The 13202-nt window shown below is 32.8% G+C and overlaps 1 protein-coding gene across 5 annotated transcripts in view; it reads left to right on the top strand.

Moving 5' to 3' along the window:
* The window catches only part of cher (filamin A protein cher), a 43339-nt gene that overhangs the window by 9144 nt on the left and 20993 nt on the right, over positions 1-13202 (top strand). For 2 of the 5 annotated variants that reach the window (XM_035870986.2, XM_035870985.2), the window contains exons 4-16: positions 3271-3620; positions 3768-3895; positions 4602-4616; positions 6034-6172; positions 6669-6953; positions 7141-7457; positions 7556-7982; positions 8078-8296; positions 8393-8780; positions 9219-9788; positions 10598-10942; positions 11055-11665; positions 11745-12043. In XM_035870986.2, coding sequence (XP_035726879.1) covers positions 3271-3620; positions 3768-3895; positions 4602-4616; positions 6034-6172; positions 6669-6953; positions 7141-7457; positions 7556-7982; positions 8078-8296; positions 8393-8780; positions 9219-9788; positions 10598-10942; positions 11055-11665; positions 11745-12043 — 4093 coding nt within the window. The remainder of the gene's footprint in view (positions 1-3270; positions 3621-3767; positions 3896-4601; positions 4617-6033; positions 6173-6668; positions 6954-7140; positions 7458-7555; positions 7983-8077; positions 8297-8392; positions 8781-9218; positions 9789-10597; positions 10943-11054; positions 11666-11744; positions 12044-13202) is intronic. The other 3 variants (XM_035870987.2, XM_035870989.2, XM_035870990.2) reach the window with 3 other exon arrangements.

Below are 13202 nucleotides of genomic sequence, written 5' to 3'. Positions count from 1 at the left end.
TTCTCATTCCTAACCACACATGCGTGCCTTCGATCGATTCTATACATTATTCTCTCCTAATAAAAAACTGAATTATAAAATTATATACATATGTATATATACATATATATATATATATATATTATAAATAATTTATAATATATATATATATATATATTATAAATAATTTATAATATATTATATTCATATTATATTGTATATTATAAATTTAACATATATATATCTATAATATATATAGCACACACATACACTGTATATACCGTATAATTATAATATATTATTATATAATATAGTTTATATTGAAATACGTGTTAATACATTTACTGTACTAAATTCACTATAGTAACAATCGAATAATATAATTTTCGAGTCGTTTGTTAGAAGGTATTGCCACGAAGATAAAGAAAAAGAAAAGAAATGAATTGACGAAATATTTCAAAAAAAAAAAAAAAAAAAAAAGAAATAAAAGAAAAGGAAGAGAAAAAAAAATGGAAGTGATACAAGATCAAGCCTATAAGAAGAGCCCTAAGCTGTTAAAGCCTTCCCTTTCGTTTTATCGTGGAATGTATGACGTCATACATATGTACGTCCACAGGATGTGGTCGAGAAATTCCTAGGATAGAAAGCAACGTATATATTTTATCCGGCGTGAAAAAAAAATCATTCTTTGCCACCATTTGCATCCTTATCAAAATGACCTTGTCGCCTATTCGGTATTCCAAACAATCTCTGTATATATATATATATATACAGAATATATATATATATATATATATATATACACATATATATATATACGTATATACATATGTACACATGTGTATCTATATATGTATACACAGAAATAAATCAAATATAATTAATTTCTCGAATTTTCGAAGAATTTTGTTCATTTCTTTTCTTTTCTTTTCTTTTCTTTATTTGTTTTTTGTACTTTGTATTTTTTTTTATCTTTTTTTATTTTTAAAACTTGGCTCGCTTTATAGTACAATAAGGTTACCGAAGGGTTAAGGCCTCGAAATCTTAGCTGCGTGTCATTGTTCCTCGGGACAAGAGGTACAAGAGTAATACGAGAAAGCAGCTGAAGTAGAGATAGAAAAGCGAAAACAAGACTCCCCATCTACTTTTGAAACTTACACCTATTGTCGTCGTTTACATACTTGTTCGTAGAGAAATCATTTCTGGTTTTAATTACTTGTGGAACATTTTCGTTCTTGTACATATATATATATATATATATATATATATATATATATATATATATTTATTTATGTATGTATGGGTTGTATATATCTACGAAATTTTGTTATTGTAATATTTTTAGAAATACTAAATAATTCCAATAATTTTAGAAACGACGACTCATGTAGACACACATTATACACTCATATATATATACAAAGTGCAAATAAATTCATACACTCATATATATACATAACATATGTAAAGACAGATATTATAAATTTTATCGTATCTGTAAAATGGCTGCCAAATATATACATACATACACATATACATACATATATACATATATATATATATAATATATATACACACGTACATATATTATACGTGCTATTTCTAATTTCGTTGACAATGGTAACGCTTACAAAGTTCTATCGATGAATCACATGTTTTAATTTCGGACATGTACTTACATTCTTACGAGAAACATCGAGCGATCACGTCAAGTGAGTGAGAGAGTAAATGAGTGAGTAAGCGAGTGAGTGAGTGAGTGAGTGAGTGAGTGAGTGAGTGAGTGAATAAGTGAGTGAGTGAGTGGGTCACGGGCTTTGCGTTCGAAGAATCACGAATGAGAATCGCCGTCAAAATATTCTCAAAGCCCAATAGCTTCGATTTATATGTAAATATATATATATATATATATCATAGAAATGAGATTCTACTGATGACCTTGACACAATTGGAGACCGAAAATTTTCGAAGGTATAAACTAGGCTAGTGAAAGGACGTGATATGAAATGAGAAAGGAGAGTTGAAGTCTGGAGCATAGAAGTTGGACTTTTAATGATTTTTAGTGAGATCAAATCTCATTTCTCGATCGTTATAAATAAATTTCCAAATATTCATGTACGGTATCTGCGTATATTTGCATATATTAAACGTTATTAACCCGTACTATTTATTTACTTCTTAATCGTTGCAAGTTTCCTCCTTTTTTTTTCTTCTATTTTTATTTCTTTCTTTTTTATTTTTATTTATTTTTTTTTTTATTTTTTTTTATTTTTTTATTTTTTCTTTTTGTTATTTTTTCTTTTTGTTATTTTTGATTTCTCAACCGACGTTTATATTGGAATCAATTGTAAAACCGTAGCCTCGCTGAAAATAATCCATCTGAGTCATCATCCATCGGCAAACAAGCGCAAAGGCGATTCTCCACTTTAACAGGCCAAACTTTTTATCCGATGATGTTACATTACGTGTCTGCCAAATGTATACCTACGCTTTTTGGACAATGACAGAGATTTAATGCTGAATTTGCCGAAGATCCAAATTAATTGCGACTTAAAGATATGCCAAAATTACTATTCCTTATGATCTTTTCACTTATATTATGATATTTGTCGTGTTTTTATGGAAGGCTCACGTGAAATAGATAAAAATAGATTTTCTTCGTTTGGATAATACATGTTAGTTACATAGTAGTGTAGTCGTTCTAAGCAAGATCACGTTCACGCTTAAGTACTATTTTGAGATTGGAGAAGGAACGAGGAAGTCAACCGAGGAAGCATTTGTTTTGAAAATTATTATCTCGAAAGGTTTGACAAGCGTAGGCTTCTCTCTCTCTCTCTCTCTCTCTCTCTCTCTCTCCCTTTTTCTTTCTCTCCACACGTTTATGATTTCATTCTAGGCGTGGTAATTTTCGATTTTTCTTCTAGCAAGTTACGCAAGTATTATTCTCATGTTGTTCCATCATCTCATTGTTATTTTCCGTGATCAAGATCGTATCTTATAGTCTATACTAAAAATAACTATTTCTATGTTATCGCAAGAATTATACTTTTTTTATGCTAATTTTGTAATATATAATGTACTACGTAATATGTTAAGTATCGACTCCTTCTTTTTTTTTCCCCTCTCAAACATTGTATTACACAAAAGTCATATTCTTTTAATCAAATTTTAAACGAAAATTATTCCAACGATTTATCGTTCATCTTCTTTAAGTATATTTTATTATTATTATTATTATTATTATTATTTAAGTATATATATATATATGTATATGTATATGTATATAATTCGCAGATTCCACGGATATCGTCGACTGCAAATTGAAACTGATCTTAGGATTAATATGGACGTTGATTCTTCATTATTCGATTTCGATGACAATGTGGGATGGGGAGGATGGAGACAATTACGACAAAGGAGCAACACCGAAACAAAGACTGATGCATTGGGTTCAATCAAAAGTTCCAAATTTACCAATCACGAATTTCACTTCCGATTGGAACGATGGCCGAGCCGTTGGTGCACTCGTTGATGCGGTTGCACCAGGTCTTTGTCCAGATTGGCAAGATTGGAATCCGAAAGATGCAGTACAAAATGCATCAGAAGCTATGGGTTTGGCCGATGATTGGCTCAACATACCGCAGGTTCGTTCAAATGAAATCACTTTTCTTTTTTTTTTCTTTTCTTTTTTTTTCTTTTTTCTTCTTTTTCTTCTTCTTCACTTTTCTTTTTCGTTAATCGATGAATATCTTTATCAGATTAGATTAATAAGGCACTATTTCTTATCGTAGTTGATAAAACCAGAAGAGATGGTTAATCCCAACATCGATGAGATGTCGATGATGACGTATCTCTCTCAATATCCCAACGCCAAATTGAAACAAGGTGCACCTTTGAGACCACGTACCAATCCAAATAGGTAAGGACAATTTGATTTACGTACATATCCTGCAATTTGATCTATTTATTTTTTTTTGTTACCTTCCTATCTTACATTTTGATGCATTTATTAGAGTGAGAAGTGCCACCTGATATGTTATTTTGAATCCTCGATTCTTTTTCTTTCTCTTTGTCTCTGTCTCTCCCTCTCTCTCTCTCTCTCTCTCTCTCTCTCTCTCTCTTTCTGTCTCTCTGTCTCTCTTCCTTTCTCTCTTTTTCCTTGTCTTTGTATCAGATTACTTTTGTATTTTGTGATTTAGTCTCTCTTTACGTGCATCTTCTTCTATACCTTTGATAATAGTTAGGTCTGATACCATCAATCATATTTATCGATGTTATGTTCGATAAAATAAGAACATTATTTTTTGTTGTATACAATGATTGTCGATTGTTTCAGACCTATTATAGAATTTCCTTTTTTCTTTCCTTTTTTTCTTTTTTAATTTGTTATTGTTATCTTTTCTTTCTTTTTTTATTTATTTTTTCCTTTTCTTGGGAAGATACGATAGATATGTATTTCATTCTATCGTAGTTTGTATAGTAAATATATGTGTATATATATACATATACACATACATACATATATATATATATATATACACACACGAGGGGTGTAGATAAAACGTATTTCTCAATATCGAATTAAAATGTCTAATTAATAAATTTATTTCATTTCTCGGTCGCAGCATCCCCCCTCCGCGGTAAGTTGCGCAGCAACGATGTCTTGACATGCGTATAATTTATATTATATATATATACATTCACACGTATTCATAAATTTACAAACAAATCGTATTATTAGTTTTATGCAATTAATCGCCCTGCCTATTTTAGCCGTGAAATTCAGATCGATCAAGAGCAATTTTTTTCCCCTTTTTTCTTTCTCATTTTTTTTTACTTTTCTTTTTTTTTTTTATTCTGATTCCTTTTTTTTTTTTTTTTTTTTTTATTCTTTTTTTATTCACACGCTCTCATACACGTTCCAACATCATAATATTTTCTATTCGTTTAAATTGTTGTTGTTGTTGGTTTCTTTTCGTTTTATTTTATATTTTTTCTTTCTCTTTCTTTGTTCCTTTTTTATTTTTTATTTTTTATTTTTTTTTTCATCTCTCTCATTTGTTCCCTTATGTTTCATTCAGTTTTGATTTTGATTTGGATTTTGTTCAACTCTAATGCGTGTCATCACGAGCTTTTTATTAGATTTATGGTTTATGTAGTGAATCGCTTGTGACGCCATAAATATCGAACAAAGTGCGTTTAAATGTGCGATAATATAAATGCGTTTGTTCTCACGAGTAAGGGTAAACGTTTGCAAATTGATTAACCATTAACACGAGAGAAAAAAGAAATAATTTAGAAAAAAAAGTAATGGAAATGTTTTTTTTTTTTTTCTTTTTTTACATATTTCGTCAACAAAAGTTTTACGCGTGATTTCACGAATAAAAGAAAAAAAAAAAAAAAAAAAAAGAGAATAAAGAATGTTCCGAGTCTTTGACATTCTCACTGTAATATTATTGTACATGTACAGACTTTCGTATTATAATGTATCTCTCATACATACATATCTCCTGCATTAGAACTATAAACGGATATATAACGTCGTGTTTATAAATCGTTTCATTAGGATGATTTCTATTGTCTTTTTTCTTTTATCTTTTTTTCTTTTTTTCTTTTTTCTTTTCTCCCCTATTTTAATCTAGCACGTCGATATTAAATAAAAAGTATTATTTCCTGTTTCCTGTTAACGCATTGATTTATTAAGCAATAAAGTCATATGATCGATAAAAAGTTATGATTAGAATAAAAGTTTGATAAGAGGGAATTAATTGTATCTTGAAAAGAAATAAAGGAAAATTAAAAGGAAAAAAAAACAAAAAAAAAAAAAAGAACAGGAAAAATTTTAGCAGGAACGTCGGCCGTATTAAAAAACAAGAACAAAAACAAAAACAAAAAAAGATGTGATAATGCTTATAACCGTTTGACAAACTCGTGTGATAACGCGATTGTATTTTTTTCTTATCTTTCGTTTTCTTCTTCTTTTTTCATTTTTTTTTTTCTTTTTTTCTATTTTGTCAATTTGCTTTTCATTTCTTATATTCTCCTTGCTTTATACAGAGTGCGTGCATATGGACCTGGTATCGAATCAGTCGGTCCGGTTGTTGGTGTACCGGCCAATTTCACTGTCGAGACATTTTCTGCTGGCAAGGGAAATGTTGAAGTCTCTGTTGAAGATCCTAAGGGAAATACCATACCAGTAAGAAATTTGATCTTTTTTGTTTCTTTTTTTTCTTTCTTTTCTTTTTTTTTCTTTTTTTTCTTTTCGTTAAAAATATTTATGCAAAAGTTCTTTACGACGTAGTAAATAATAAATAAAAAAAATTTACGTGTACACGTATGGATTTCGAATCGTTCATTTTAATTTGATTTATAATTTTTGTTTAAGATCGATATCAGATTTTAGTTGAAAGTATTGCAAAAGTTTTTTACGACGTAGTAAATAATAAATAAATAAATAAATAAAAAAAAAGAAAAAAAAAACGCATTGCATGTACAAATATGCATATAGAATCGTTCATTCTAATTTGATTTATAATTTTTGTTTAAGAACGCGACTAATTGAAAATATTGCAAAAGTTTTTTACGACGTAGTAAATAATAAATAATAAATAAACATTTATTTTTATATGTACGGGTTGTTTAATCATTCGTTCATTCATTTATATATATAATATTATATAATATTTTTTTAGGCTGACGTTAGATTCAACAAGGATAGAAATCTTACATATTCCGTTTCATATACGCCAAGAATCGAAGGACCTCATAAAGTAAAAATACTCTTTGCCGGAAGGGAAATACCAAAGAGTCCATATACGGTCAGTGTTGAGGGTCATGCGGGAGATCCTAGTAAAGTAACAGCAAGCGGACCAGGTCTTCAACGCGATGGAGTCGTCGTGAATAGGCCTACTTATTTCGACATATTCACTAAGGACGCTGGTCGTGGTGTACCGGAAGTTATCATTTTGGATCAACAAGTAAATATACGAGAAATAAAATATAATGAGGAAGTATTTAGTCGACGTTAGAGAGAGAGAGAGAGAGAGAGAGAGAGAGAGAGAGAGAGAGAGAAAGAAAAAAAAGAAAAGAGAGAGGGAGAGAGAGAGAGAGTGAGAAAAAGAAAAAAAATACAATGCAATGCAATGATTCACGTTTATTTCGTAGGGCTCGAAAACTACGGTGCCTGTAAAATTACGTCAGATCTTTCCGGATGTTACAAGGTGTGAGTACGTGTCTCCAGTAACTGGTTTACATTCCGTTAATATCTTCTTCGCTGGTAAACTCATACCTGGAAGTCCGGTTGGTGTGAACGTTGCTCCTGTCTCCGATGCTAAAAAATGTCGGGCTTATGGCCGAGGACTTTTACCAACAGGCGTTAGGGTTAATGATACCGCAGATTTCGTCATTGTTACAAAGGACGCTGGTGAAGGAGTACCGGAGATTAAAGTAATTGGTCCAGGAGGTATCAATCAAACAGTACAGTAAGTAACAGTATAATAAGTCAATGAAAATATTAAATCGTTGATTTTCAATCTTATAAATATTTTAAAATACATATGTTTTGTTCAATATTTCATAGGATGACTAAGGCAGACGCTAATACATATAATTGTTCTTACGTACCAACGAAGGAAGGTCGATATGTAGTAATGATTACGTTTGGTGGTAAAGAAATACCAAAGTCACCATTCGAAGTGAACGTTGGTCCATATAAGGAGTCTGCGATTTGGGCATTTGGTCCAGGTCTTAAAAGTGGTATAGTTGGACATCCAGCCAGGTTTACCGTCGATACTAACGGTGAAACCGGTGCTCTTGGATTCTCGATTCAGGGACCTTCTAAAGCAAACATCGAATGTCACGATAATGGTGATGGAACAGCTGACGTATCTTACTTACCTACGGCACCCGGACAATACGCTGTACATATACTTTGTGATAACGAAGATATACCATCGTCTCCTTACATTGCAAATATTGTACCAAAGACCGATTTCGATCCGGAAAAGGTTTGTTAGATTTATTATTAGTTTAAAATAATTACTTTATTTTCCTTTCCAGTGTTTAATTTTCAATATGTATTTGTTAATTTTATTCTTTTTAGGTAGAGGTACATGGTCCAGGAATTCAACCGGATAGCGTTGCAAAAGATAAACCGACTCATTTCATTGTGGATCCTAGAAAAGCTGGTGGTCAGGCACGTTTGGAAGTAGCTATTCAAGATGTTTTTGGTAGACAAGTTCCCGTTCGTCTCGAAGATAAACGAGACGGGACGATACAAGCATATTATACACCGACTTCTGCCTCTCAGCACGTTATAATGGTGATTTATTAAATTATTATTGTAAAATCAAAGACGAAGGTGTTAAATGCGACCAATTAATAAAATTTAATTATAATATAATTATTTTATTATTAGGTAAATTATGGTGGCGTTGCTACTAAAAAGTCTCCGTACAGAGTAAAGGTAGCTGCACCTTTGAATCCAGCTGCGGTGACAGCTTTTGGGCCAGGTATCGAAAGAGGTGTAAAATCAAATGTTCCTACTCATTTTAATATCGATTGCCGTGAGGCTGGACCTGGCAATATGGATGTGACCATAGTCAGTGAAGACGGACGAGAATTACCTGTTTCCTTAACCGATAACGAAGACAATACATACAGCGTGGGATACGTCGCTCCACAACCAGGAAATTATTTTGTCAATCTATCTTACGGTGGTCTCAAGGTACCTACGTGTCCTATCGCGGTCAATGTTCAACCGCACATCGATGTCTCCAGAATCAAAGTGGATGGTCTTGAACCTAGTGAGTATATAAATATATATACATATATATATATACATACACACACACACACATGCATATATACATACATACCATTTGATATTTATATTTATCAAACGAATCGAAATTTCATTTATCAAATGTTGCGTATTTATTTCACAATATCATATCGTACGTCTTGAGATTAAATTCCTTTAAAGAAGAGTCATTATTCCAGACAATATGGATATCGAAATATTCCATTAGTGTCCCGCGTAGTTTTATTTGTAACAGGTCATTCGTTAAAAATTGATGAGCATGTAAGAAACGTCGACATTTACAAAGATACGTTATATCGTGTTCAAAGTAGAATGATGGACACGATACGACGCTAGGTACGAACAAGACTATAAAAACTCGTGTTAAATAGTTGAGAGACTCTTGAGGGGTCATACATACGTAAAAACGCTCTCCGCACAGCTGCACCGGTGAACAGCCTGCAGCAGTTCCGCGTGATAACGCAGGATGCTGGAAAGGTGGCTGACTTTCAAGTGGCTATAACGGCGCCATCGGGTAATCGCGTTAAGGCCCACATCTTACCGACGCATGAAGGTTATCTGGTCAACTTTACGCCGACGGAATTGGGCGAGTACTTGTTGGGCATCAGTTTTGGCGGTGAACCAATCTCAAGTCAGCCCTATCGTCTCAACTGCGTTCACGGTTCTGATCCTGGCAAAGTCAGAGCTTCTGGTCCTGGTCTATCTCGTGGTGTCGTTAACAAGCCAGCAGAATTTGTTATCGATACGAGAGGTGCAGGTCAAGGTGGACTTGGCGTTACAGTCGAGGGTCCTTGCGAGGCTGCCATTAATTGTCGAGACAACGGCGATGGCACTTGTTCCGTTGCTTATCTCCCTACCGAGGTCGGCGATTATGGGATAAATATTACCTTCAATGAGCAACACGTGCCCGGCTCACCATTCCAGGCCATCGTCGTTCCCGATACTGACGTTTCAAAAATCAAAGTCACCGGAAATGGAATTCAGCCACACGGTATCGTCAAGCCGTCAGGGCAATATGGTTTTTTAGGAATGCGAAAAACCGTGATTGTTAGTGTGCGTGTGTAAGGATAAAAAAAAAAAACGGCAAATAGATTGCTCGTAATCTTACGATCATATTGGATTTATTATTTTAGAGAAGGATTTTCTTATTGAAAATGTCATTTGAATTTTTAACGACGTTACTTTACGAGCAATCCATTCATCCTAGTAATACAGGTGCCTTACGAACTGATAGTGATCTCAGGAGTGTTCGAAACAATGCATGAATTAATCGTTGATGCTGACTTTTTCATTTGCACCTATTTGCGATAGTTTTTTTTTTCTTTCTTTACCTTTCGCTTTCGAAAAATATTCCTCGTTAGGATGCTATGCCATGCTTAAATAATGATTACTTTTGTTTTCCTTTACCTTTTCTTTTTTGTTTTCTCTTTTGAATATTATTTCTTTTCTTCGATAAATTATTGTACTAACATTAGATTAAGTCACGACAAATAGACAATTTTAGTGGGTGAAAACGTAGATTGCAAAAGAAAAAAAAAAAAAATGAATGAATGAATGACTAGATAAGTGTGTTTAAATTAGAAGAAAATGTATTTTATCATGATGCTTTGATTTACCTCTTCACAATATTTATATATAGTTAGAATGTTTATAGCGTTATAAATAAGAATTTGAATCGATATAGAGTGATATTGTACGAAAGAAAAATTTATTAAAATTGTTTTTATAAAACTGTAGCTAAATGGTAATCATCAAAATAGTGAGAAATAAGATTTCAATCGTGATTTTTTTCCTTTTAAGGTCTGTACTTGAAGCAACCAACGGAATTTACGATAGACACCAGAGCAATTGCTAAGATGAAGAATGACGAAGATTTAGTTTCCTGCGTTATCAGTAATCCAAGCGGTGGAAAGACGGAGAAAGTAATCATTCCTCAAGGAGATGGAACGTATCGCGTCAGTTATACACCTTTCGAAGAAGGACGTTATACCATCGATATTCTTTACGACAACATTCCAGTGCCAGGATCACCGTTTACCGTTAACGTTAAACGTGACAGTGATCCAAGTAAATGTCGTGCTTATGGTCCAGGTTTAGAGAAGGGTTATGTTAACAAGGCTAATCAATTTACCGTAGAGACTAAAGGTATCCTTTTCGTGTATTCTAATTGATCTCAAAGAAATCTATCATATAGATATAATGTATCAAGTATATTGATCTTTCCTGTTTCCTTTTTTTTTTTTTTTTTTTTTTGCAGAGGCCGGCAATGGTGGTCTCGGTTTAGCGATCGAAGGTATACGCGAGGTCAAAATGACATGCAAAGACAATTACAATGGTTCATGCAGCGCAGAATATATCCCAATGGAACCAGGAGAATATGACATCACTATAAAGTTCGCCGATCAGCATATACCTGGTTCACCTTTCAAAGTTCAAGTAATATCGGATAGCAATGCTAAGAACGTCGTTGCTTATGGAACCGGGCTCGAGCCTGAAATGGTGAGAGAGGGTGTACCAGCGAAATTTGTCGTTGATACTTCGAAATGCGAACCAGCGAAGTTAGACGTTAGATTAAAGACCGACAAAGGACAGGTGCAAAAGCCAGAAATTAAAAGCCGAAGTGACGGATTGTACGAGGTTACTTATCAGCCACCACCTGCCGGTAGTACTGTTCAAATCGGTATAACTTATGACGGCGAGGAAATAGATGATAGTCCATATGCCATTAAAGTTTTACCTACCGTTGAACCAAATAAAATTCTTCTCACTGGACCTGGAGTGTCACCTGTTTGTACTGCTTCCTTCCCAACGGAATTTGTCGTTGATACTTCTCAAGCTGGATATGGCGATCTCGAGGTTCAAGTTTTGGTAAGCTATATTAATTACATTATCTGTATAACACTTAATATATCTATAATATTTTAATTCACGTAAATGTGTATCTTAGGGTCCGGATCAAGCACCCCGAAGAGTCGAAGTTCAAGATTTAGGTGAAGGAAAATACAAGGCCACATATTTGCCCGATGATTGTGGTCGATACAAGGTCAATGTGAAATACGGAGGTAAAGAAGTACCAGGTAGTCCGGTTTTGGTTCAAAGCGTTTCCACTGGTAAAGCTGAGAAATGTAAGATCAAGGAAGGTATCCAACATACCTTGGCACAGGGTGAAGAATATTGTATAACCGTTGATACCGAAAATGCTGGAAGAGGGGCAGTCACTTGTCGTATTCGTTCTACGTCAGGCAGGTAAAGAAAAGAGAAGAAAAAAAAAAATTTTTTTTTATATCTCGCTATTATTTTTATTCCGACATATCGTCATTCTAAAAAAGAAAAAAGAAAAAAAAAGAAAGAAAAAAAAGAGAGAGAGAAAAGAAAAAAAAAGGTCTCCCCAGAAGCCAATGTAGAAAAATAGAAATGTTCGAAAGCTCGACAAGCCGACAGGGTGGCCCTCGTATCATATATTATTTCTTGTCCGCTTATTTCTTGCATTCCTTTCTATCTTTCTCTCTTCGTGCTTACGTTCCCTCATGCAGGACGATATCATCCACGGTTTTATTTTAAATAACCGTCAGCATGACCCAGATATTTATTTCGATTCACGGAATATATTCAAAACTAGAGAATGCAATCCGATTATACGAACCGATCGTAAATCATACGTTTTCTCTTCTCTTTTTTCTTTCTTTTTTCTTTTTTTTCTCTCTCGTTTTTCTTTTTTTTTTTTTTTTCTTTTAACTGTAGCACGATCGTAAATGTCTAATTCGTCGTTTCGATTCCTCCTGTCTGTCTCGTTCCCAAATTATATCCGTCGATACTTGGAAGCCAGTACGAAAATAAAAAAGTAACAAACAAGTCGAGCAGAAGAGAAAGTATATATATATATATATATATATATATACACACACACATATACATACATATATATGTATATATATATATATATATGTATATATATATATATATATGTATATATATATATATATATGTATATATATATATATATATATGTATATATATATATATATATATATGTATATATATATATATATATATAGTATCGTCTTCCTTTAATAATATATCCTTTTTCTTTCAAATAAATATTTAATAGTCATTTACCATGCTCTGGCAATTAAACAAAAGTTAAAAGACTTATTTGCTTATTTTAATGTATTTTCACTCTTGGCACACATTTGTTCTTAACAGATCGAATACTTCTCTTTGTACATTTTCTTAGTTCTAACGGCACCATTGTTAGGATGCCAAAAACACATAGGTGAGCTTGCATTGAATCTCTAGTTTGGAATTTCGTCCGATGTCTCTTGTCTAACATTATCTTTGTCTAACATTATATTTTAAATGGTTACATAGACTTACTTATGAAACTTTTGTATATATGAGAATGTTA

Source organism: Vespa mandarinia, chromosome 1, assembly GCF_050613455.1.
Source record: "Vespa mandarinia isolate Hongniang chromosome 1, ASM5061345v1, whole genome shotgun sequence".
Taxonomy (NCBI): Eukaryota; Metazoa; Arthropoda; class Insecta; order Hymenoptera; family Vespidae; genus Vespa; species Vespa mandarinia.
The sequence above is the reverse complement of the archived record's forward strand: the minus strand, read 5'-3'. Positions and strand labels throughout refer to the sequence as shown.